Raw genomic sequence first — 26,523 nt, 5'->3', positions numbered from 1 at the left:
ATTAAACGAAATTAAGTTCTTCAGACATTCAGGAAAACATTGCAAAGAATTTATAACAAAAGATAAACAGACTACAAAAACTACATTTAAATAACCTTTATATACAACAAAATTAAGTGTTTTTTCAACACGAGCATTGTAATTTGCTTTACCATTTGTATTATCATGTTGGAGTTGCTATAATGTTTTTTTTTGTGGAATAATTGACTTTAAATTAGAAAATCTAGTGATCCACGATTTCATTTATTCGCATCAAAATTAATTACTTCTTAAAAAAAAAAAAACAAAACAAACAGTGGCATCTGCATCGCGAATGCAAATTCAAAAAAATATGCATTCACATCTGTATCCTAGGATGGCAAGAATGCTGCGTAACATTCTTTATTTGTAATATATGGTCAGACGCTGCTCGTTCTTCGCTCTTTATAAACATACATACACACTCACGCCTTTTATTCCCAAAGGTATAGACAGAGGCGCAACTGGTGCACTCATTTTCCGACGTATGTATTCCGTACATAGTCTATCAGAATATCTGGCACAATTTTCAGACTCTGGCCGATATTGAGTAGAAAATCCAATATAATTTTTTTTCGACGCGGGCATCGAACCTGCAATGTCAACACTGGAAATATATCGTGATACAACTATGCCATCGAGGCAGTCAAAGTTCTTTATATAGTTCTGAAATCTATATTTTTCAATTATAATTGGTTTATTGGTTAAATCTCTCATGCTGGCTGGCTTTATTATTGGTAGAACGCCCTTATTTTATGTTAAGTAGTGTAGTGTGAGGTCTATATAAAATGTACGAAAGTGATTATAAGATGATTTTCGCAATGCTATGTGGTGCATTGCGAACCGCCCCTGTGTGTACGAGCCTAAAATATTTAAGTTTATGTTAAAAAATATCTTACCTTGAGCATTATGTTTTCTGTTGTGTGTATGATGCTTATAATGATTGAAAAGTCTACAAACTGGAGTTTTGCCAAGGTAATATTAAAGTGAATTAGAATAACAGAAAATTCTAAGAACCTCCCATGTAACCTAAAATTAGGGCATTTATTATGAAATCTAATATTAGTATTCCTTTCTATTGACATTAACGTATTCTTAAACTTTTAAGAAATAACTATTAGCATACAAATGTACATAACAATCTAGTTAAAAGCCTTTAGTATTGCCGGCTTACCCGTTACATATTATAAGAATATAATTACGTTAATCTTGTTTCATGCTCAACCTATCGATCAAAGGCCAAACGCGGTGACGTGTATGATATTACTTCACTTATATTACGTATCGATCGCTCGCACTGTACGGTATCTATTACGTATACCCTCACAACAATAAAGGAAGCACTAGCCAGCTGGTGCGAATGCTCTAAATTCTCGACATGTTTAAAGTTATTGCGCTCCGCGACGTTCATTAAGACTCCTGGGGAGAGGGGTAGTCGGTGCCATATTAAAAGAAAACCAGAACAAGCCTGCCCCAGGTCTTATTTGACCTGCCTGACCTCTGAAATCGTTATTTTACCTCATTTTAGAAGCCTTTCAATTTGGCTAGAAATTATTGATACCAACCGCTAAGTAAAATATTTCATCGATAGATGATTAGAATGTAACAAGAAATATTGTAAATATTTAACAAACAGAAGGATATTTTTTTTTATTGGTGTATCGTTTGCCGTTCAAAATATTTCAAAATATATTCAAAATATTCACATTGAGAGATGTTTTAATTTTTCACTTCTAAACCTTTAGTTATTTGGGACCGAGATAATTAAATTGACATAATATTATTATAGGCACAAAATGTTTGGAAAATACATGTTCATGGAAATTTCATACTTCACAAACGTTTCCATAATGATGTATTTAAATTTGGAATATATTTTACGTCCTTTAATTAAAGGGTATCATTCAAGTGTTTAAGCTTGCACAGCAGGTATCGCTCAAGCGCGCTTTAATAAAATTATAAGTTATTAAGCATAACTACCAGAATGAGCTCGTATACCGAAGTTGGAATTTGAGTCAGCTAGTGTTGAGAAAATATTCCGGCTTCTTATAATAAAACCGCCTTTAATAAACCATAAAAAAAATACATTATATACGGGTTACTAATTTAGAAGTCAGTGTAATTGTCGGTGAGATTTAGTTCTCATATATTTGTTCATATATTTACTAGGATTAGGTAGAAATGTAACCCGCATGTTATTTTATTTTTGTTTTTTACTGGTTTCTACAGGTTTATATTTTGAAGATTTATTTTTTGGCCTTTTTGTGTTCGTAAGAAATACAAGTAGAACACTTTTGAAAAGAGACAGGAAAGCAAAAAACGTAATTCGTTTAAGATATACTTCTTCCTGTTATTTTGATTAAAAATCAAACTACTGAAGCGATTTTGGTACTATTTCTATGGGACTAAATACATTAAATAGTATAGTTAGGTATAGACCGGACATCAGGACCTAATTTTTGCTCTAAAAGTTATTACCAATTGGTAATAAGTCGATGTCTTATTTGAAATATCCGAGTAACAAGATGTCACAGCGTCTTTAAATTTTAATATAAAAATAACATATTTACAATAAATATGCTTATATGCGCATTCAAAACGTGCAAATCAGTTAATATATGAAGCAGTTTTGAGGCAACAAACATAAAAAAAAATACATGACTAATTAAGAAACTCCTTCTTTTTTGAAAACGGTAAAAACGCGACAAATGATATGTAAATTTTTAGACGCTTTAAGAAAGTCGATCTATGGATTAAGGTTCGACATTAGTAGTAATAGTAACCAATTACATGTATGAGGGAGTAAGAGCAGTGAATTTGAGCCCCCGTGTTATAAATCCCGGCTTTAAAAATCATAAGAGCAAACTGCCCTTTACAGATTATTTTTCTGTTGTACAGAAACACCAGACCGAGAAGGTTCACATGCGCCATCAATTTTATGATGGGTGTTTCCCTCCATTTTCCTGTACTACACTAAAATGATTTTTGGGGTTTCATATGTTCGTATACTATTCACTTATTATTTAAGTTTTCTATTATACCTATATATCTCGACTTTGACGTACACAGCTTCAACTTTGATAACAACTATAATAATCGTAATATCAAAGCTATATAATGTATGGAAGTTTATGGATTTTGCTTTAGCACATGGTTTTGGTTCATAATTATAATGAGTTTGTATTATGATCGATGATTTCAAACAATACATACCCTAATATATATTCGGTATACATACAAATGATAGTAACTTTGCCAGTTTGATCCGACATTAAAAAAAAACAATCATATTAACCTCTTGAAAAGTTTTAATCATTATTAGTTGACATTATATAAAAACCTAGTCTATAGTATATAACAATATTACGACTACCCATAAAAAAGTGATAAAAATAGAGGAAACATCTCGAACTAATTACTTAACATCCACTCCTTTTACCAGAATGTAATAGCGAGTTCTGCTATAACAATCTATACACATACTATTGAATTCACACAATGCACTATTGTTTCCGCCACTAATTAATTGGATAACATATAAACCCACTGTACACATCGTCGTGTTATTCTAATATTACGATAATTAGTATTATTATATTGGTAACTATCGTTTACTCACAGTACCGCCCGCGCGACATATTTTAAGGCTTTAGTTTAGATAACTATTTGAAAAGAATCAATATCGCTCAATTGATCCAATCAACTGATTAAAAATACATTATATCATTTCTACAAACCGAAATTATATAATGGTTGGTAGAAATTAGGCAAATGTACTGTATTTTAGGCAAAAATTTGTACTTCGAAATTACACACAGACGCTGCAATTTACATAAATGATAATATTTGAGTAGTAATATTCTTAATAGTTATTAGAATAATCTGTGGGTTTACTATCGCGGCAGTGGAACAAAAGCTGAGTTTGCCGAAGCAGCAAGTTTGCGCTTATCACGGCGTACAGACGAGGCTAAGCTGCTTTGTTAGGTGCATTTGCTCGACTTTCGTCAAGACTTGGATGCATTCAAAGTATGTGAAACTTATGTTTGTGTTGCCTGTTCTATTGTGTAATTGTGAGCATTTAAACATAATAGCATTTATATAGGCAATTAAATGATTTATCGAATATAGACTAACGTTAATAAATATTTAGTAATATTTTGTTACTCCGTTAAGCCGTGGTCAATGAAAGGAGAGATCAGAGGTCACTAAATTAATCCCAGTAGCAAAACAAATTGTGTGATGCAGAATTATGTGTTTACTGTTTGTGGGTCAGAATTTCTTAATGGATACACCTACGATCCGAAATTTGTATTTTATTACGTGTAGAGGGTTTAATAATTTATACGTATTATATACAGGTAAAAATACTGATGCATTTTAATTAAATTAGAGATATCAGTACAATACCAAGAACTCAAGGATGCAAGCTATTAGTGTAACGAGGAACCAAGCCTTAGTAATACTCTTATTATACTCATTCCATAACTACTAAAATCGATATTATAATAGACGTTTTCATGGAGACCGTATTTTTTTACTAACGTCATTACGGATTTGCTAACACTGTGAGCTTGCATCTCTCTGTGAGTGCTGTCTTATGTAGGAATATTAAGTATTAACCACCAGTTCTATGTTTTAGCCGAGTTAATATTTTATTAACACCTTTCGACGCAGTTATAACTTTCTGCAAGTTTCATCCGTGCAAATATCCGTCGCAATTTCCAACCGCATCTAACTTAACATTATACAGTTTCACATGACAACTGTTTCAAACACGACATTTATATTATATTTGTTAACTAATCCTATTCTCCGTATGACAAAATTTAATCATACTGCCATTTCCGCGTATATAGGTAACAGTTCACACGACCGTTACAGTTTAACTGCTAGCGTTTATTAGTTAATATACATAGTACCCGTAGCGTTGTAATTACTCATACATATTCTAGGCGTTAATAGGAAATTAGCACGGAAGCATCCAAATTGTAAACCACCGCAATACGATGACGATTCATGTAATTGAATTGATGATTGATATGATTTGATTCTATTGCAGTATATTCATATAGTATTTGACTCCCTCCATATATAGGGCGAAGTTATTTGACTACGAAGAACAATATACAATTTCCTTCATATATTAAAGTGTTCTAGTTTTACTTCAAACAAATATACAAACATAAATAATTTTCATAATCATTCGCATTTACAATAGTAGTAAGATGAGACATGCAACAAATGCTATAATTATAATTCTTTGCAGTCATGTCTAAAGCTTCAAAATCCAACCAATACGCCAACAATGGCGTAAAAACAATAAGAATTGTTGCGGAACTTATTAAAATTACCATGATAAAATGTGGAAATTAAATTGCAGCCCATAAAGTTTATTAATTTCTTCAAAATTGGGTGTCAATGAGTGACTACACTGTAACTACACTTATACCAAATGGTATAATATATACTTATATCATTGACACTAATACAAATGTATTCTCACAATTTTCGATGAGACACTAACAAGCATAACCGCAGTAAAATTTCACAAAAGTTTGAATGTTCCATTCATTTGTAATATTTTGTAGTTAGCATATAAAGCCAATAAGAACTGACTTATGAGAAATGAGAATTAAATTAGACGTTGCCAAGACTGAGAGAGAACTGCAATCTGTGTTAACATCTTAATTGATTAAAGAGGTTGCGATAAGCGAGTGCAATGAGTTTATAAACAAGGACTGACAGCGGGTTACGAGGCTGTGGATAAAACTTGTTTCTCTCACTTATTAACTCAACTGGGGCTACTGCTTTATTTTTATCTCATTTGCTTGAAATTTATTTATTTTTTTCAATATGGAGCAAATAAGATAACATAGAGCTGTAGAGCCTTAGTAACTTTAAGTTGGTGAAAGCAGATATCATACTATTAGATTCTATGAGAGTAAATATTATTATATTACCGAGGCATAAAGATGTTCTGCACTGTATAGTATTCATTCCAAATACCAGACCATAATCACTGATAAATCTACTTTTCTTCCATACAGAATATCGATTTAAATTTTTATACAGTAAAATTTTGTACATCTTATTTACACCAGAAAATATCAAATAGATTACTATATAACATAATACATACGATTAATGTATTAGTGTAATAATTAATGTACAACGAAATATTATTGACACTTCTTTGTGAAATACGAGTTGAAACAATTTAAGGAATATCTACCAATATTATAATGTATATGGTAATATTGTTATATAAAACGTCATAGGTGCCTTCCATACCATTATAGATGTACATATTAGTTCTCCGTCAAACTAGCTATTTCTATGAAATATTATGTTTACGTTTCAAAGAAATGCCACTTTCAATCAAAATACTTAATTACGCTTTGACCTCGATCAATCACCATTAATAAAGATTACTACGAATGTGAACCGCAACTGTAAACGTGATTTATAACTGGCATTACGATGTATTAATTTTTACGTCCGTTTAGAACCCTATATACAGTTGCTGCTGGTACGAGTTCAATGATGAATAGGTATAATGAGGGTTAATTATTCCTTTAAACTAAATAAATTATAAACGATGCAAGCTTTCTGCACTAATTACGCATATTTTGTAAAATATATCGGTAAAGTCTAAAGTGCCAGTCAAGGAAATGAAAAACCTAATTAGAAATATCAACGTTAAGGCGATACCTCAAGGTCCATTTTCATACATTTTGTTTCGCCTTTAATCTGGGTAACTAAACAAGTATTGGCAAGTAAAGAATTTAAATTCACGTCTAGTTAGTGATTAGTTCTCGCAGTTGAAAGAAAAATGTAAAAATAATTAGTAATCATGGATATTTATGTTTATAATTTCGTGCTATTAAATTTTAAAGGCCGAAATATCCATGTTTATTAATTATTTTTACGTTTTTGTTTGAACTGCGGACTTAACTTTAGAAACTTCGCCTTACAATGAAAAGTTTGACAAAACGAAACATTGGCAATTCTAAGAAAAGCGTAATAATTTTTTTTCCAACTATTCGATTTAACACTCTGATAATCTAAGATTTAGTTTTTGAACACAGCTTTTTAAAAAACCATATTGTTAAAAATATTTTATAACACTTATAGTTCCACATAAATGGTATAAAAGGGACGGTTGCGAATTGGCGACGTGTCGTTCCGATTGTACTACGTCGGTTCTTTAAATTAGGCAACGTATTGTGAAACGAGTACAACACGTTGATGTGAGGTAAACTGAAATTAAAACTTATTAATATAATTTGTACATAATGTAGACTATTCTAATCCTCATATTTATTGTCATGGATTAGTACAAACAACAATGATACAAGTCCAGCAAGCGGCTACTCCAAAATTGTACCAAATTCGTAGAACGTGTATAAAACTGGCAACATAATACAGATTATTGAAAGAATAAAGTAGCCAATAAGTAGACCAGAGGACGGTATAAATTATTCATTGCACTTCAAAGTTTTCCACAAGGAGCTAGCGGGGAATGCTAATAATATGGGATTCAAAGACACCCTGCACAATACTAGTATGTATGCATTCGCAATATCTTAGAATCGGACGTTCTCGCCGCACGATAAGACGTGTCTGTTGGTCGTTTTGACTCCTTTCTAAAAAGCTCTTCTTTATTGTTGGCAAAATAGTTTTAGTTAACTTTCTTGGATGTATTTATCATAATAATTTTGATATATATATCAAAATAGATAAGTTTATTTAGACTTAACATCAGGATCGTTTGTTTTTGTTTAGTAGAATTCCAACAGAAATACTCGTAAATATGTAAATAGTATTTTTCGCCTTCGCTGTCGTACTTCATTGGCAAGCCAAACACTATTGAACGCATAGTATACACGATTGCGTGTAAATCAAATGTGATTTAAATGGAAACCTAAAAATCTCGTCATTCCTGTATTCGGCCTAAAAACCGAAGAATTTTCAGTTTAACCATTAGTAAATATGCAGTTTATAACATGACATTATGTTATGTTTTTGGGTGTTAAACCTTCAGTAGCCTCATGAAGAAGGAAGATATAAAACACTTTTTAACTGTTCCAATGATGCCCTAATAGAAATCGGATACTTCGCAACATGCAACAGAAAGTAAATAACATCATTTTTGTTGTTTAGCAGTGTATTTACTTAATAAGATAATTCATAGGTTATGGTTATTGGCCGTTAAAAGTATGTTAAAATAGTTATTCAGTTCTGACCTTAACCAAGCAATAATTTAAATTAAACTACACGGAGGGGACTCCCCCCGTGACCATGAAGGCTGAAAAGCCTTCGAACCGTTGGGAGAAAACTAAAATATTAAAACCGCGATAAAATCCGAAAAAATATTTATTTTAATGTCTAACATTTGCGTAAACATAAAAAATCCTTAAAACAATAATTATTATCCGTTTAAAAACAAAACTTACGTTTTGAATTACAGATAATCCTGAATATTACTTCGAGTTACATTTTATTACATCGCACCAAAAAAAATTATGATATTTGTAATAATGTTATTGCTAGCAAACATTTTTGTAATCTAAAGCTTTCAAATATTATTTTTGAAAGATTTTTTATTTTGGTTACATATAATACAGTCTTACTTATAAATTCATCTTATATTTTAATCAATTGCTTTGCCGCCGATTACCAAAAACATTACTTATAAACTTGCTTAAGAGTAAGAGGTGGGTAAGCATTGCTTAAATAGCTGTCAAACTTAAACATCTCCAGTGATTAAAAGTTTAAAAGCAGACTAGTCAAGACGTAACTAAGCGTAGTTTTGCGATTTTTTTTTTAAACTGGTAAAGTTTGGTTACACAACAAGTTAAACATCTATTTAAATCAAATATGAAGACTGTTATTTTGAAAGCGTAAAATAGGAGAAAGTTTTGCCATCCAAATGAAGTTAGTCTTTTTTTTTGCAATTTTCCCAACATTTTACTAAGAATGTATTATAATAGAACTGTATCGTAAACTACAAACATACTTAGCTGAGATAATTTCTTTTATAACTGCGAAAATAGACAAATATTTATGAGAATATTTTAATGCCACATGATTGACAGATACTTAAGAAATAATACCTTGTACTGAGTAAGTATTGAAACTCCTAGGCAAGAATCGTTTAGTCTAGATAATATAATATAGAATTTATTAGTGGTAGGTCTTTCATATGTGAGAATCCGCCTGGGTAGGTACAACCGCAATGTCTATTTTTGCCGCAAAGCAGCAGTGGTTAGTCACTGTTGTGTTCCGGTTTGAACTACTGGACATGATAAGACTTAACATCTCATGTCTCAGGATAGCGAGCGCAGTGGAATACCAAACAATTCTTTGTAATTCAAGGTGTTGTATGGTGGTCCTTCTTTATAAAGATACGTTTATGGGCGGTCATATTGCTTACCATCCGGCGAAAGGCAAGCTAGTCTCATCATTTAAAGCAATAAAAAAAATATATATAGACAGGCTTATAGATAATTTTCTCTAAAATTTCTTGGCAGTATTCGGTTGAATATAAAAAACCATATTTAAAAACAAAATTCTCAACTCTGATGTGTATTCGTAGGCGTAATCGCATTAAAACGCGCGCTATGTGTTATGAACTATGACGTGGCGGTCACATAGATGTGGAAGTGCCAGTATGTATTTACGGTCTCGACTACTGAAAAAAGCGAGCTAACACTTTTTTATTAATCTTTCATGAAATTACTTATTTATTATTACATGTGTTTACCGAGTACGATGACCAGTCTCACGGGAACAACAAAGTTATTTACCTATCTGCAAGTATATTCTTTCAAATTAAAAAATATTTTTCCAAATTGCTTAATAAATGCTTACTAAGGTAACAAACAGTTCAAACATAATAAAAATAAAAAAATTAAGAAACTTTTGACCCATGATGTAATTTTACAGTGTAGGCATCCTCGGACTACGGTTCTCTTACTATCTAGGCATTTGTTTTTTGCAAGCTTTGTTATATAAATTAACAGAAAAACTTATTTTGAACCGTGTCTGTAATAATTTTTATAAAAGCCGCGCCGGTTTCATAGCAAAATAAATTCAATTACAATAAAATAATATTACGGGATTCTTCAAAATAATAACTAGAATACTCAATTTATGTATATTTTACTGTTTGACGAAGGCTTTATTTGCCCGAAATTAAATTAAAGCGTGATTTTATTTAATATCTATAGAGCAGAAATCGGGGAATGTTCTCATGAAATATTTTATATTTTGGAATTCAGAATAGAATTCTGCGATGCAACGAAAACTATGGATTAATTAATCCTCAACTAACTTCACGGCTTTCAAACTATTAGTTTATTGGTATTTAATGCATTACATTTACACGATAATGAAGCCAAGTATATTACATACACTAGCTTTTGCCCGCGGCTCCGCCCGCGTTATAAAGTTTTTCGGGCTAAAGTTTTCCGTTATAAAAGTCATGCTATATATTTTCCCGGGAGCCTATGTTCTTCCCAGGGTCTCAAAGTGTCTCCATACCAAATTTTATCCTAATACGTTGGGTAGTTTTTGAGTTTAACACGTTCGGGTAGACCGATGCAGCGGGGGACTTTTGTTTTATGATATATTTTTGTAGAACTTTTTAAGAGGAACAATCCCCGTTATACATTATTGTTGCATAACTTTAACCGTTTACGCAGCGCACGCAACAGAAGCTCTCAAAACTAATAAATTGTCCCCGTTTTTGCATCATGTTTCATTACTGCTCCGCTCCTATTGGTCATAGCGTGACGATATATAACCTATAGCACTTCACGAACAAAGGGCTATCCAATACAAAATGATTTTTTTAGTTCGAACCGGTAGTTCCTGAGATTAGTCATCACTGCTCTGCTCCTATTGGGTATAGCGTGATGATATATAGCTTATAGCACTCCACGAACAAAAGGCTATCCAAAGCAAAAAGCATTTTTCAGTTTGGACCGGTAGTTCCTGAGATTAGCCATTACTGCTCCGCTCCTATTGGGTATAGCGTGATGATATATAGCCTATAGCACTCCACGAACAAAGGGCTATCCAACGCAAAAAGAATTTTTCAGTTCGGACCGGTAGTTCCTGAGATTAGCCATTACTGCTCCGCTCCTATTGGGTATAGCGTGATGATATATAGCCTATAGCACTCCACGAACAAAGGGCTATCCAACGCAAAAGAATTTTTCAGTTCGGACCGGTAGTTCCTGAGATTAGGCATTACTGCTCCGCTCCTATTGGGTATAGCGTGATGATATATAGCCTATAGCACTCTACGAACATAGGGCTATCCAACGCAAAAAGAATTTTTCAGTTTGGACCGGTAGTTCCTGAGATTAGCGCGTTCAAACAAACAAACAAACAAACAAACAAACAAACTCTTCAGCTTTATATAATAGTATAGATTAAACATATTTATATTACTGGAAAGATAAACTTATTACCGAGGATATATAGGTACGTCAAGTCGCTTCTGGATGCCGCTACTAGTTTCGTTAATAGAGTTGCACGAATGATGTTTGTAAACGGCATCCATTGCTAATTATAAATCTTGGAGGTTATTATATCAGTTCTTACACACTCTTATTTTCAAATAATCCCATAAAATAGGTTCGATATCGTAAATGGAAGATAGGGAACATAGTTGTTACAATTCACCACATTGTCGTTACGTTAGTTGATTGCATCAACATCCTGTGCTAATTAGATGAGGAACTTGACTTCTCCGACTGTCGCACATTGGTGTGGCTACAGCGAGACGGTACTTACGCCCGCCTACGACATCCACCATGTTAAACTTGTCTAAATAAGATATTTGGTGTAGCGACTCCCGTGCAATTTAATAAGTCTCAATGTTACAAGGACATTTTATTTCTTATTTCATTATAAGTGTATAATGTACTCGAAAACACCGCATTTTGTTTGTATCTAGTAGTAACATCAAAATATTTGAACGCTATTTGAATATTCATGATGAAAAGCCCATTCACACTGAGATTGCAAACGCTTTCTGGAATGATCTATAATCTGCATTTGATTTATGTAGCTGGCATTGAAATGTATTTCTGCTTGAGTGTTTGCGCAACATATATAGGTACATATTATAGGTACAATTTCAACGTAATTTACATTCAATAACAAATCTCCTTCGATTTCCGGGCGTAGATAAGTTAACATAATTTTTAGATTTCGCACGAAATTCTATGTTTATATTGGTACAACTGTTGCCTATTTAGGTTTATTGACATCAACAGGTTTCCGTTTAAATATAGATCAGCGCGCGACGACATTGTAGATTCTCGTAAGATTAAGATAATCAAAAACTACTCACTCTTCAGGCAGGCTGGGGGCGCCCTCCTCTTGGCCAGGCGCATTCACGTGGTATACGCAGAAGTTCTCCAGCAGCGCCCGCATGTCCACGTAGTTGAAGAACGGTTGGAAGCAGACGTCTGTAGAGGTAAAACTTGTTTAAGACACACTTTCTATGACAATATAACGAAGTTACACATAGATGGGTTGAATACGGACAAATCTAAAGTAAACTGTTATATGCAATATGTTTGAAATGTATGTTGCACCGAAGTCACATTGGAATGTGGAATAAAACAATATGACGACTAACTTTTCTAAATCAAACATGTCTTGTGTTAATTAGTCGGAATATTTTGTACGAATTGTAATATTTGCCCAGGATAAAAAGTAGCCTATATCACAGTAGTGTAGTTTCCTATTAATGGAAAACTCAAAATCGGTTTTGTAGTTCTTGGGATAAGCGCGATCAAACAAATAAATGAACTCGTCAGCTTTCTATAATATGTATTAGAAAAGATGAGCCTACGCGTCTTAGACAGTAATCACATTATGTGCGGGTAATAATGCAATTAATCAAATAATGGTTTATTTTGCAATTGAGTTTAGATTATTATGAGTTTAGCTGCGTCTATTTATAGAATAAACTATTATTAATAATCTATTCTTATAATAAATCTGTAGAGAGGTCAATTCTGTACATTAAATATATTTCCAAAATAACTATCAGGGGGTGATTAGGGATCGATACTGATGCCAAAAATGCAATTAGTAAAATTTTTGTCTGTCTGTCTGTCTGTATAACCGTTATAGAAACAAAAACTACTCGACGGATTTTAACGAAACTTGGTACAATTATTTGTCATACTCCTGTGCTAGTTATAGTATACTTTTCATCACGCTACAATTAATAGGAGCAGAGCAGTGAAGGGAAATGTTGGGAAAACGGGAGAAGTTACTCCATTTTTTAAGCTTCCGTCGCGTGTGCAACCTTAATGGTTAAAGCTACACAGAAATCATGTATGACGGAAATGTTCTCCTTAAAATTATGTAAAAAATATCCGACAGCATATGTCTATCTTTTATGGTTGACTCACAATAACACGTGTAACTCCCGATAGCTTAGCAGTTCGAAGCTTTCTCATTATATTTGTCTACTCTTACGTTTATAACACTCTCAGTCATCTCTAATTAAAAAAGTTAACATCATTAAATATTCCATAAAGAATAATCATAGAAATCGGTATAGAAACACCAAAGTTATACATGAGATACGCTAATAATAAGCCATGATACGTGAATACTGAATCATGCTATAAGGATTATTTCTGTATATATATAAGGTAGTATATAATATAAACCCCGTTTTACAGGCTGTCCCACTGCTGGACACGGGTCTTCGTTAACACAAAAAGGGGTTTAAGCTTTAAGACACCACGTAGACCTGATAGAGGTTGGCAAACGTCACATACCTCAAAATTTTTGATGAACCTGAAGTCAGGTACATATCGGAATCGTGAACCTAAATGCTAAACCTCGCGATCTTTTCCTTCGCCGTTAAAGCAAGTGATAATTCACAAAGGATACACGCGTAATGTTTTCAAAAATCTGAGACACAAGCACTTGGGTTTTTCATCCCTTACGTATGGACCTTCGTCTCAGCAGTCCTTTCTACTCCCAACAAGGCTATCGCCGCTTATTAATCGTCCATAAAATGACATTAAGGAATAGGTATATAATGATGTAGAAATATACTTCATTAATTAAACTAATTGGCGCTGCGATATTGCGAATATAAAATCTTGAAAAACTATTCGTTAGCATTTAGCAGTAATATTAAACACGGTGTTACGGTTTATAACTACTTTAGTATTGTCTATATTCATGATCCAATTTACATGTACAGTTCGAATTTGTCCTGTGATCCACAATTTGCAAGATCAATTTTAAACAAGAACATAACGAACAATAACGAAACAATTATTGAATTTTTAGGCTTGGCTATACCTAAACTGGAACGCGCGCTCTTTAGATTTAATATTGTGTTTTGCGTACTGAACGTACGGTATACAGAGCCGCCAAGGGATTTAATTTTAATTATACCATTGATTGATGGAACGTAATCGCATACTGAAATATCTAGATGGGAAGGCAGTTGTATAATTTATATCCACGTCAGATGGTATAATGATTGGGATTATAAAAACCTACCTTTTGCTTTCAATAAATCTCCAGATGGAATCTTGAGTTATCGGATTTTTATTGACCTATATTAGTAACGTAGAACTTACGTAGGGATTCGGGCAATAACATAACAATTTTGTCAATAGGTAACTAATAGGTTCAAGTCGTAGATAGATAAACAACTCATGACAAAAATGGTAGACATTAGAATTACTTAACCCACCACTGGTTACACAAGCCTAGTGGATACTGGATGTACGATAGCGGGTAGAAGACGGATAATTAAAATAAATGAGATTTCTACCTTTCCCCAAACAACCTTTTTAATTATAGTTCTTCCACTCTATTGTCTATAATATATGAATCGTATATAAGTTCACTATAAGTTTATTTACCATAAGTCCAGTAATTAATTAATAAAAAATAACTATGTATATGGGCTATAATAAAATGTGCATTGGATATATTTTGCGCTGCGCTCAATCTACGTTTAAACTACTGAAGCGTGTCGCTGCGGTAATAGATTTAATGAAGTTATGTCACATCAAGTGTGCCTGGCTGGCAGTGCCGCGCCGACCGCCCTGAGTACTGCCGGTCCTGTTACATGTATCTATCTAGATCGTCTCATTGGTATGATGGCAGCGTATTTGATTTGTAAATCATAAGATTCTGATTTGTGATCCCAGGTCGATTGTAATTTAAACTAAAGTTTGGAAATTTTCGATTTCTACAAAGGACCCAGTCGAAGTGCAACAAATTAAAATTTATGCGATATAATTTACGGCGCGCTATCGAATGCATCAAAATTCTGTTAAATATTGTTACTGATGACAGGATGCATATCGAATCTTACTGGATAGCGATTACATTTTGCAAATAATTTATGTTCAAAAACCTTTATATTTGGCTAGGCTCTTAATGGCACAAAAATTGTGCATACAATAAACCAAAATATCCTTAGTTAATTTCTTTTGGATTATCCTATATAGTCTTCTTGACGTCAGGTCACTAAGTATACCTAGTTACACTGTCAGTCGAGTATACAAAATGGATTCTATTTATATTAGCAATTTGCTGTTTAAGAGCGTTTACGCATCCGCGCGCCGTATGTCTCAAAAACAGCACTTTTCGAAGGAGATAATATCCATCAAAACATTATTTTAAAAACATATGAATTAGTAATTATTATAGAAAATTTTGTTGTCTAAAAAGTTAGTAGAGAAAATTTTTAGATTTATTGAGTATTTGTAAATTGTTTAATGATTACTGAACAGAGGTTTTCAAATTTGCGCTTCGAACGTCTATTTCGAAGCTCAAAATATCTTAAACCACTAAGGAACATAACAATATGTTATTTTTATCTAACTAAGAAGATCCTGAAGAAAAAAGTTAGTAGAGAAAAAATATCTTTTTATGTTTAATTCATGAGAAATAAAAATTGAAAGAATTCGAAAATTTCAGAAATGTTGGTCATTTAAATGATTTTTTTTTATCACTATATCTTACTTAATTGAATATAATATTGGATTACTATAATAGAAGAACATCTCCTTAAAAACATACAATTTAAAAATTCTACAAAATTAGTTCTGTTATTTTTCTATAAATATTTTAAATACCACTATAAAACGCAACGCGCAAATCGTTTCAAATTAGTCCGCCTTGAGGCTTTCTAGAGAGAGGACGTATCGCTCGTCGCTCCGGCGAGACTCCAGTTGGACTTTGCTGTGCGTAGAAAAATAGTCACGTGTATACAGTGATTGCCACATCTTAGTACTTTAGTAAGTAAAATATTTTTTCTTTAATGATTGACAATAATTTTAGTAGTTACTATAAATTATTATTATATTATTATGTTTCAGACACAATGGGAAGTAAAGCTATTTCTAGGCAAGAAAAGGAAACGTAACAACGCTGAAACTTCGGCTAAAGCAAAAGCTAAAAGATTGATGTACTAATGTTATAACATGCGTCTGTAGTTATGGTTGTTGCTTTTTTACTCATTAAACACTTGAGCATAGTTACTCGAAGGAAAAAATGGAACCTTAAGCTAAAAACAATTAGCCCATTGAAATGTTACATGAGCTTTGTATTTTTTAGAGGACCCAATTTTATTTTTAGAACATGTGTGGGGGGTCAATAGAAGCTTAATCTCAAGTTAGTGAGGTCGCCCCCCTTGTCCCCTGGCCGCCATCATGGAAAAGGGGTGAAAACACTTTTTTCGCGATATCTCGGAAACTATGCGTCTTACATAAATTTTGTAAAGTCATAATTTGTAGCAAATTGTTTTGCCTACAAATATGTTTTTTCTCCTTTATCCCGAAATGGTAACTCATACCTTTTCTACCTGCATAACATTCGATAAGTTAAATTTGGTAAGTTCTATGGCAAAGAAAAGAGTTAGGAATAAATAAGTAAAGTTGTACACAGACACACAACAGAGCAACAGGTTGTAGTATCGAACATTTACAACTATTGAAAGAGAATGTTTGCTTGCAGTCAACATTTTTAATGAAGTGTAATATGTGCAATATGGAATTTAAGCTATTTAAGCGCTAAGAGATATACTGATAGTATGGACGTATATCGTGGAACTGTGAATGGAGTTATGATGACTGAAGTTGGTAGATCAAATTTAAACGAACAGTTAGCTTCCATAGATTTACCAATATTAACGCAAAATGTTTACATGAAATGTTACGACGAGTTAGCTAAATGATTGAAATTAGCTGCAGAGGACAGGATGCAAGAGGCCGCTAGGGAAGAAACTGATAAAGATGTTGCCTGTGGCGATGTAGAAGACGGTATTCCCATACTTACAGTCAAAGCTGACTGCTGTTGGTCAAAAAAAAGTACAGAACCAACTATTTTGCTTCGTCGTGTGTCGCAAATATTATGCAAAACTATGGATATAAAACTGGTAAATTGTTATACATGGATGTACAATCGATCGATTGATGATCGATGTCACTGAGAAGCAATACCTATTAAAAAAACTATCCAAAAAAATATAACCAACTTCCGAAAAAAGAAGTCTTTTATTTCTCACTTTTTAGTTATACACCTAAAAATGACATCTCATTACATACACCTTCTGACTCCAAAAGATAAATTCCAATATGTAATTTCTAATGACTCAATTTAAACTTTCAATACGCTAAATATTAAAAACTGCAGATCTATGGAGTAATTATGTGGTCCATTATAAACATCGTAGCACAGTAATTTTCCTGATTTATTGTCTGATTACGGAGTTCTGGTGCCTATCTTTCGGCTTCATGATGAGCTAAAGGGTACTTTCTAAATGCAAATGCTTAAATTTTTTAAGCATTTGCATTTAAAAAGTGAAAATAACAATTTGTAAAATTGCCGTTAAAATTTGTTAAAAATGTTTATTTTTTTTTTATGATTACAAAATGATACATATAAACTATTTCATGATGAATTCTTATATATTTAATAATAGAATTCTTCATTTATCATAAATTCATAAATCATAAGTTACATTCCAATTAGATAATTAAAGCGAAAAGATCAAAATTGGTTGGTCTGACTATAAAGATAGCCGACGCGCTAACTCTACGCACACAGCTACGCAACGGCTCTGTGTGAGTGAATTTTGCGAAGAATTACCTATAGTTGACTTCACGCGCGGAACGTAAACGCTCTTAATATTGAACTTTGGATATTGTATTCCATTTACAAGATACCTAATAGAGTGCGCATCCATGCAGCGCGGGCGATTATGCCACTGTTGTCAACTTGATTAACGCTTTGTACTTGTCAGTTCGGTTTGTTGTATGTAGTTACAACGTTAACTTTTGTATTCTGAAATAAAAACTATGTAACGGATTTTATCGCGGTTTTTTATATTATTATTTTCTCCCGACGTTTCGAAGACTGCAGTCGCTGAACATTCTGAAGGAGGCTCCAATCATTATTTGCGATTAGACGAGCCACAAATCCTTGCCAAAGAACACCGATTCCTGCCTAGGATGATTCGAGGCGAGGCTATTGAAATTAAAAAACACCCAAATTTCAATAGGGAAGATGGTTGGAAGCTTGCACAAGCCTGGGATCCTGTTCTACATTTAATTAAATCGGATCCCAAAAGACCGGCTGCCAGACCTCAAGACACTGTGAGCTCTTTCTGCGTAGATCGGACCGTCAACAGCTAAAATTTAAAAAGTTGTATATTTGAAAAATGTAGGTAGATATTGTAACTTTGACTTTACGGATGAACAACACCTCAGTCCCCCCGTGACCATGAAGGCTGCAAAGTCTTCGAAACGTCGGGAGAAAATAATAATATAAAAAACCGCGATAAAATCCGTTAAATAGTTTTTATTTCAATGTCTAACATTCGCGTAAACATAAGAAATCATTATTTTGTATTCTGTCCTAACAAATTTGTTTCATTTTTTTATTGCAGTCGGACGCCAGTGGATATAGGCGTTTTGTTTCAATTCGTTGATCATAATTATATGTAGCATATCTATGTATATCAATATTGACTTTGTAATTTATAACGACTAGTTTGTACCGTATAGGATGCTTTAATAAATGGCAATATGAGTTTTAATAGCGATAGGGTTCATTAACACGTATGAAACTAATATTATTAGTTTTAGCAGATAGAGGAGTGTGAACACTTATCGTAACCATTACATAATGTGATTAATTAGTATGAAATGAAATGAAATGATTTATTTGAATCTGTAAAATGTTATACATTATTTAGATTCCGTCAATATTAACTCTACCACCAGTTCGGAAAGCAGTTTTCACCAGAGAAGAACGGGCAAGAAACTCTGGTGTTGCTCTTTTCAATCAGTTTAGGGTAAAGACTACAGTACATGATAAAGTGAAAAGAGAAAAAAAAAGTTTAGAGCAGTTCATTTATAGGCTCGTGAAATAAGGAATAAATTAATTTAAATTTTTATATGACTGCACAACCCTCTCAGGAATCATGAAATTTCTCTATTATCCTTATAATTATTTCCTCCCAGCACCTCTAGCAATTAGAAATTACAAATGTAAGCGAAATGGGCAGAACAGTCCACACAAGCAGCACCCGTTCACGAGTATGACGCATGTGCCAGCCATCGGCCTCCTCAACCATATTGTAGGGAAGTGGCCGACCCGTCACACGACGCCGCCGCAGGTACAGACAGTTAGAGAGTATTTCATACCCAAGCCGCTTACAGTTATTTTACAAATAAAGAGAAAGAAAAAAAATAAACATATATACCTAGTCTTGCCATAAATATTGTAATAAAGAAAAAAGAAAATTGTTAACTGCAAATAACATTTATTACTTTTACAGTGTGTCAGTTTAATACATAAATATAAAACAATTAAAAATATAAAAAGCTTATTCGAAGTGGTCTCCATTGGCTGCAATACAGTCCTTTAAACGATGAGGCCAGTTATCAATAGAAGCACGCACTCTTTCCATGGGAAAATTCTTCACTGCCAATCGTATAGATTGTTTTAGGGACTCCAAATTATCATGGCGTTTAGAGCAAGCTGTACTCTCTAAAACTGACCACAAATCATAATCCAGCGGATTAAGATCGGGACTAGACGACGGCCAGTCTTCAGCTCTGATGAAGTCCGAAACGTTCGATTCCAACCAAGACTGCGTGGACCGAGCTTTATGACCCGGCGCCGAGTCTTGCTGGAAGGACCATACTTGGTTATTGAACATGGTGATGTTAAGGGGCTTAACTACCTTCTCAAGAATGGTATCTTGATACACTTGTGCCGATGTTTTGATACCTTTTTCACAAAAAATATGGCTCAGTCACTCCTTCATAGCTAACACCCCACCAAACCATCACTGAAGTCGGATAATGTCCACGTTGCACTCTGTCGACTAATTGGGAAGCTTCCTTAGAGCTTTGAGCATAAATACGGTCATTTTGTTTGTTAAAATGTTGCTCAATTGTAAAAATTTTCTCATCCGTAAACAAAATTTTTCTGTGACCTCCCTTTGCGTACCGCTTCAGTAGTTGTTTCGATTTTACCACCCTATTCTTCTTTAAATTATCAGTTAAGAAATGGCCAGTGCGTCTCTTATAGGCTGCAAGTCCTAAGTCATCTTTTAAAATACGCGACATGGTTCTAGGTGCTATCTTCATTTCCCGAGATAAAATCTTTTGCTTTCGGACAGGATTTCTTCGAATTCTTTCCCTTACTGCTTTGACCACCTTTTTCGTACGAACACTACGTGGACGGCCAGATCTTTTTCTGTCACAAACAGAGGAGGTCTCATTGTACCTATTAATAGCCCGGTACACAAACATTTTACTAATACCAAGTGTATGGAGAGTTTTAAAAATTGCATTTGGCTCCATACCTACTTTGTGTAATGCTATCACAGCGATTCGGTTCTCTTTATCACCCCACACCATTTTAATATCGCAAAATATTTTACAATGTATTGGCGCCAAAATGAGAAAACACAATGAACAATCGTATAAAAATGACAGATTCGAAATTCAAATGTAATATTTTTTTATAATTAAGTGTAACAGTATTTATGGCCAGACTAAGTATATATCTCGATCAAGTGACATGATTCCAAAGACAATCACACAAAAATGCCTAGTCCCAGGCATTTATATCCTCTAGGTATTCTGAGATCTTGTAATAAGCTTTATTACACAACTTGCGCTTAATAGTGGCTTCGAATTTCGCAATATTTAAGGATTTGATCTCAGTGGGAACTTTGTTTGTAATAAACAATATTATTAATATAGTATGTCTAAAATCAACAAATAGTTGGGTCGAATGTAATCCTAATCCATAATAAGTTACATGTATAAAAAATGGCCAGTTTATAATAAATGCTATCTGGAAGGATAATCGCAGAAATATTAATAAATAAAAACTGGAATTCAATAAATATTGGTAGTTCAGCCGTCGGTTTAGTAAAAATAACTTTGATTCTTACGATTAATCATATCGCAGTAACTGTTACTTTGCTTGTTTCATTTTATTGTCTTAAAACAGCTATCTACAATCCCCTTTTATAGGAACACAACAGACCAACTACCTACAAAAAAAATTTCGAAATCGTAAATTCATAACAAGCTACATAACATCTTAATACGCAATATGAATAATACCAATATTGATAGAACATATTTCTATAATCAAAAGCTATATTACACATCAATTGGTGCTTCAAGTCACCTATGTTTTAAATATGTGAAGGTATTTGAATTAAATAATTTGAGTCAAGGACACGATGCAGAAATTACTAGCGAGGTAATCATCACATTAAAAATTGATAAAGCTCGGTAAAAATGCACGTAATGTGAAAGTCACATTTAGCAGTAACCTTATACCGAAATAAGTTAAAGTAGTGCATGAAATGAGAATTTGTTCAAAATGTAATGACGTCATATGAATAATGGATGTCCAACGGAGCCATCTAAGATCAAATTTTGCTGGAATTAAACGGTCTGAAAATACATCGTAACTTGATTATCTACAAGGCACCGCAAACTTTGCAAATATTTTTTGCCTATAAATATAGGTTAGCAGTTATTGTACACAACAACGGCTATATTTACTGGAAATACAATTGATTCAATCTGTAATCGCCCAGCAACAACTTTTCATTAATCTTTGAAAAAGAAATTAGTGCTTACCGTACAGTTACGAAATACTTTCGCATTGCAGTATTCGTGAACTCGCATTGTACTTGTAGTATATGTAGGCATGTGCTGTACTGCACCAGGTCGCAGAGCAGTGGCATAACACGATGTTTTCCAATATCATATTATTGTCATCATGCGTTTTATTAGTTCATATTTTTAATGTGTTATCGAGAAGGTAATGTGGGAAAAGATACGGTGCGTCACGTTGCTTATTACATCGTGGTTCTGTTTGCAAATTCTGATCAATTTTAATGTTTATAGTGACTGTATACACGAAATCGTATGTAAAAAGTAGTTATTATATCGATGTGTGAAAGGCTAATTGACTTAACCGACATTTTTTTGCGAAATTAAATTTTATCCATATTAAAAATCAGCTCGTTTTTCTATGTTTTATTAACATAGTTAAAAATTTTCGTAAAAATATGTCGTTTAACTCAATTTGCCTCTCAACCGTCGATATATTAAAAAAAATAGTACATTATGGTAATAACGTAACATGAAATATTAAAAAAAAAGAAATAAATTTGGTAGCATAGCTTCGGCATATTCTAGGAAGATATTTCCTATGAGGCTAATTATTCATGCGGATTTACTGATGAATTCATAGAGAGAGAATGATTCCGTATAATTTGGAACACTCGGCGTATAATAAATGTTGCACTGGAAACTATCGGGGGATTTCCAAGTGCATTTCTTGATTTCAACTCACTGGAGCGGAACGAGTGTGGAGATAGGAAGCAACGGTAATGGAGTGCCAACACTTGAGTTAATCAAGTAGTATAATGCAGGAGCGTGGGGGCTACACATTTATACCAATTGATTTTACCACAAACGTTCTATTCGTAAAAGATTACCTACTACCTTTTTATTATTATTTTCTTTTCCATTTAAAATCATGCTATGCAAGATTAAAAGTGACAAAGCTTTCCGAACCTTTTCAAACATATTTTAATAGGTAAATTAATGAAGAAGAAAGCAATAAATCATTGGTTAGTTAAAACATTTGTTATTAATATTGTTTATGAGTACTTACTTGAGGATGTTATCAAATAAAATGCGGGCAATTTGAAAAAAAAAAAAAATTCAAATAGATTGTTCGTGAGAGAAAAACTTCAGTATATATAATATTATGATCTCGTCAATGAAAAAATGTACACAGTCTTAGACGGTGCTGCTAATACAAACTTCGTAATAACTAGACTTGTTTATATATTTGTTGAATTTGTTTCCCGATCTTTATGTCGAACTTGTTGGCTAGTAAACAAAACGGTGATTTGATATTTCGTTTGCCATGAAATGTGATTATGTTAGTAAACTTGTACTTGTAAAAACAAAATTATGGCTACGTAGGTATTTGGTATTTTTGTATTGGTTTGTAACAGTTACTGTCATTCCCGAAATCCGTTTGACACTGGCATGCATTTTGACACCCAACAGTAAAGCCAGCTTATCTCTGGGCACTAAAAACTCATGTTAACTTGCAGTGGAATTTATTACGACGAGTGTATATAATAGAACCACTTCACACTGATAAATCAATGAATTAAAGAGCTAATTAATTTCAATTACGGCACGGCGTTTATAACTTGAATAGCTCGAGCTAAAGCACGAGAGAAGTTTAAAGGGTCCTATTATCAAATAAAAAATTCCCCATCCAACCCCGAGGCATCCCTAGTGCTTACGTGATACTTGAAAATCCCCTATTGTTTAACATAAGTTGGCATTCAGAGTGCTATGTAAAAATAATCAGTTTTTAAAAAATCTACACTTTAATAGCATTCCAATAGATTTTGAAAGGGATATAATGTTTGTTTAGATTCATTATTTTAGCCCAACAAAAATCCATTTTTTTCGTGAATCCTTAGGTAAATTTAAACTGTATAAAATAGGTAGCAACCAAGCTACCTTTGGCATGTTGCGGTATATCTCCCGAAAAATTATGCCGTGATCTTTTTAGGAATTATTTTCAGCCCTTTTATTAACATCACTGCAGTAAGCGTTCGCTACGACGGATATACGATATGTTACGCAAACTTTGTATGTTATTACCGCCACGCTTTATTTATGTTATAATAACAATTGGTAAAATGACGTTAAATGTCATTAGATTGAATGACATTTAACTACTGCAGATGATTTCAGCTGTGCCTACATGACATGACAATTCTAACTCGTAACCTAAATTCGTGACATAGTTTCACAAAAAAATGCAAAATATGCATAAGAGAATAGTGCACGTTGTTGACAGAGAAGGCTATAGCGGGCAGTCTTATTTCAAGCAGAATGGACGCATAACAAGACCTCAATTTTACAAAAACAGAGGCTTGTACCTCATTAACAATATTACCGCGAACAATAACGACACAATATGATTTCTAAATAATATAAACAATAGGACCTCATTGTTTTAAAGGAAGGATCCATTCTCAAAATATTTAACTTTGTCTTAACTTCGTATTTATGGTGGTAAACATTACTGATCCAGAAACCAACAAGAGCCGTGTCAAATTATTTAATATAAGTATATGTCAGATATATCATATTATGGCCAGTGGACGGAACAAACGACGACGAGAACAAGGTGAGCTAAATGTACATATAACCTACCTAACAATATTAACACCAAATAACATTTATTTCCAAATCCATCTGACGAAAAATACTCAATAGTGATTATTGGTATAAATAGCGCAGAAGCTCGCCCAGGGGACACGGGGTGGAGTTTCCATGAAAATACGGGGACGTGCTAAATAACACCTTTGTTAGTGTTGATAGGAACTACGACAGTAAACAGAACACGGCTGTGACATTTCAATTGGAAACGTTGCCACAACGAGGACGTTGTGCCCGAATTGACACCGCAAGGCCTAATCGCATAGGACATTTCCTCTCGATTTCCTTCACTGTGGTTAAGTGTGTTGTGTCTTGAATTGTCTCCATCATATATTCAATATGCATCTCAACGTAAATGGTTATTTCTGTGAGCCGCTTATGTTGAGCTGGACCAGGTATTTCAGATTAATCGACCAGCTTCCAACGTCGGATATCCGATTAAAATCCAAGGCCGTTATATTATTACGAAAGTATCCGCTTATGGTGCGGCAATGCGATGGCATCGGTTCATGTTTTATTGTTAATTGTATATTTTAAGACTATACTGACGATTTTACTCAGCATTAATTTGAGTAAAAAAGCTAAATTTGTGCCAGTTTTCTAGTTCGTATCCTCCATAAAAAAACAATGGCTATCGAATATTCATAATATATTTTTTCGACAAATCATCCTTTATGGTCAACTTAGGCATATTTATATAGTTTAAAGTTACTGATATTTTATAATATGTAAATATATTTTTTTAACTCAGAAATGGAATAAATTATTGATTTTTTAGTTACCTTGCTTGAAAAACAGGCTAATGTCTTAACTATAAACAATAAAAATAATTTTAACAAAAAATTAAACCGCCTTCAAAAACCACTCAAAACCAAAAAATAATTTCACATAACAGTTATATATTGGATACCAATTTTGGAGTCGGTGCCTAATTAAAATTGCTAGTTAGCTATATTTGTTGCATAGTCCATCTATGAGCTACATTACTTTCAAATGAATTAAAAGGAGTAGGTTTGCGTTTCTACTAACAAACATACACAGTGAAAGGTGTAATACTAAGCACATGTATGGTGTTTAATCTTTTTCTTTCCTCTTTTTTCGGGGCAGGGAGTGTAATATACCCACATTTGACCAGCTATATGTAACAGGGGAAGAATTTGGGTAGTGTACAGTTCACAAATTTAAATATTTCCTTAATAGCTTCCATTTGCTGTACTGCGGCGGTGCGTTCATCTCCGGTGACGATCTGACTTGCTAACTTTTTACGCTGGCAGCACATTGTTTTCGTATATTTGTTAATGTATTTACCTAGCTTAACTAGCAATTTTAATTAGGCACCGACTCCAAAATTGGTATCCAATATATAACTGTTATGTGAAATTATTTTTTGGTTTTGGGTGGTTTTTGAAGGCGGTTTAATTTTTTGTTAAAATTATTTTGATTTTTTGCTTTTTTGTGTTAGTATAAAATAGACCGTCTCAATGGCATAGTTGTGTTTCGCTCACGATACGACTATCGCGCTGAGGACTTACACCTCTGAGCACCACTGAAAAGGGGAAAAGGTGTGATGCTATATATATGTATGTAAGAAGTAGATTCAAGTTAACCTAACGCGAAAACACAACTGATATATTTGGCTCACAGTACAACTATCGCGCTGTGGTGTTACACCTCTGCCTACCCCTGAAAA

At 33.4% G+C, this 26,523-nt stretch overlaps 1 protein-coding gene across 7 annotated transcripts in view; it reads right to left on the bottom strand.

Moving 5' to 3' along the window:
* The window catches only part of LOC115455753 (protein NDRG3), a 106,411-nt gene that overhangs the window by 31,777 nt on the left and 48,111 nt on the right, over window positions 1–26,523 (bottom strand). For all 7 annotated transcript variants that reach the window (XM_030184429.2, XM_030184427.2, XM_030184426.2 and 4 more), the window contains one exon: window positions 12,386–12,503. In XM_030184429.2, the coding sequence (XP_030040289.2) occupies window positions 12,386–12,503 (118 nt within the window). The remainder of the gene's footprint in view (window positions 1–12,385; window positions 12,504–26,523) is intronic.

The sequence above is a fragment of the Manduca sexta genome, chromosome 27 (assembly GCF_014839805.1).
Source record: "Manduca sexta isolate Smith_Timp_Sample1 chromosome 27, JHU_Msex_v1.0, whole genome shotgun sequence".
Taxonomy (NCBI): domain Eukaryota; kingdom Metazoa; phylum Arthropoda; class Insecta; order Lepidoptera; family Sphingidae; genus Manduca; species Manduca sexta.
Note: the sequence above shows the minus strand (reverse complement) of the source record. Positions and strands in the feature narration are given on the sequence as shown.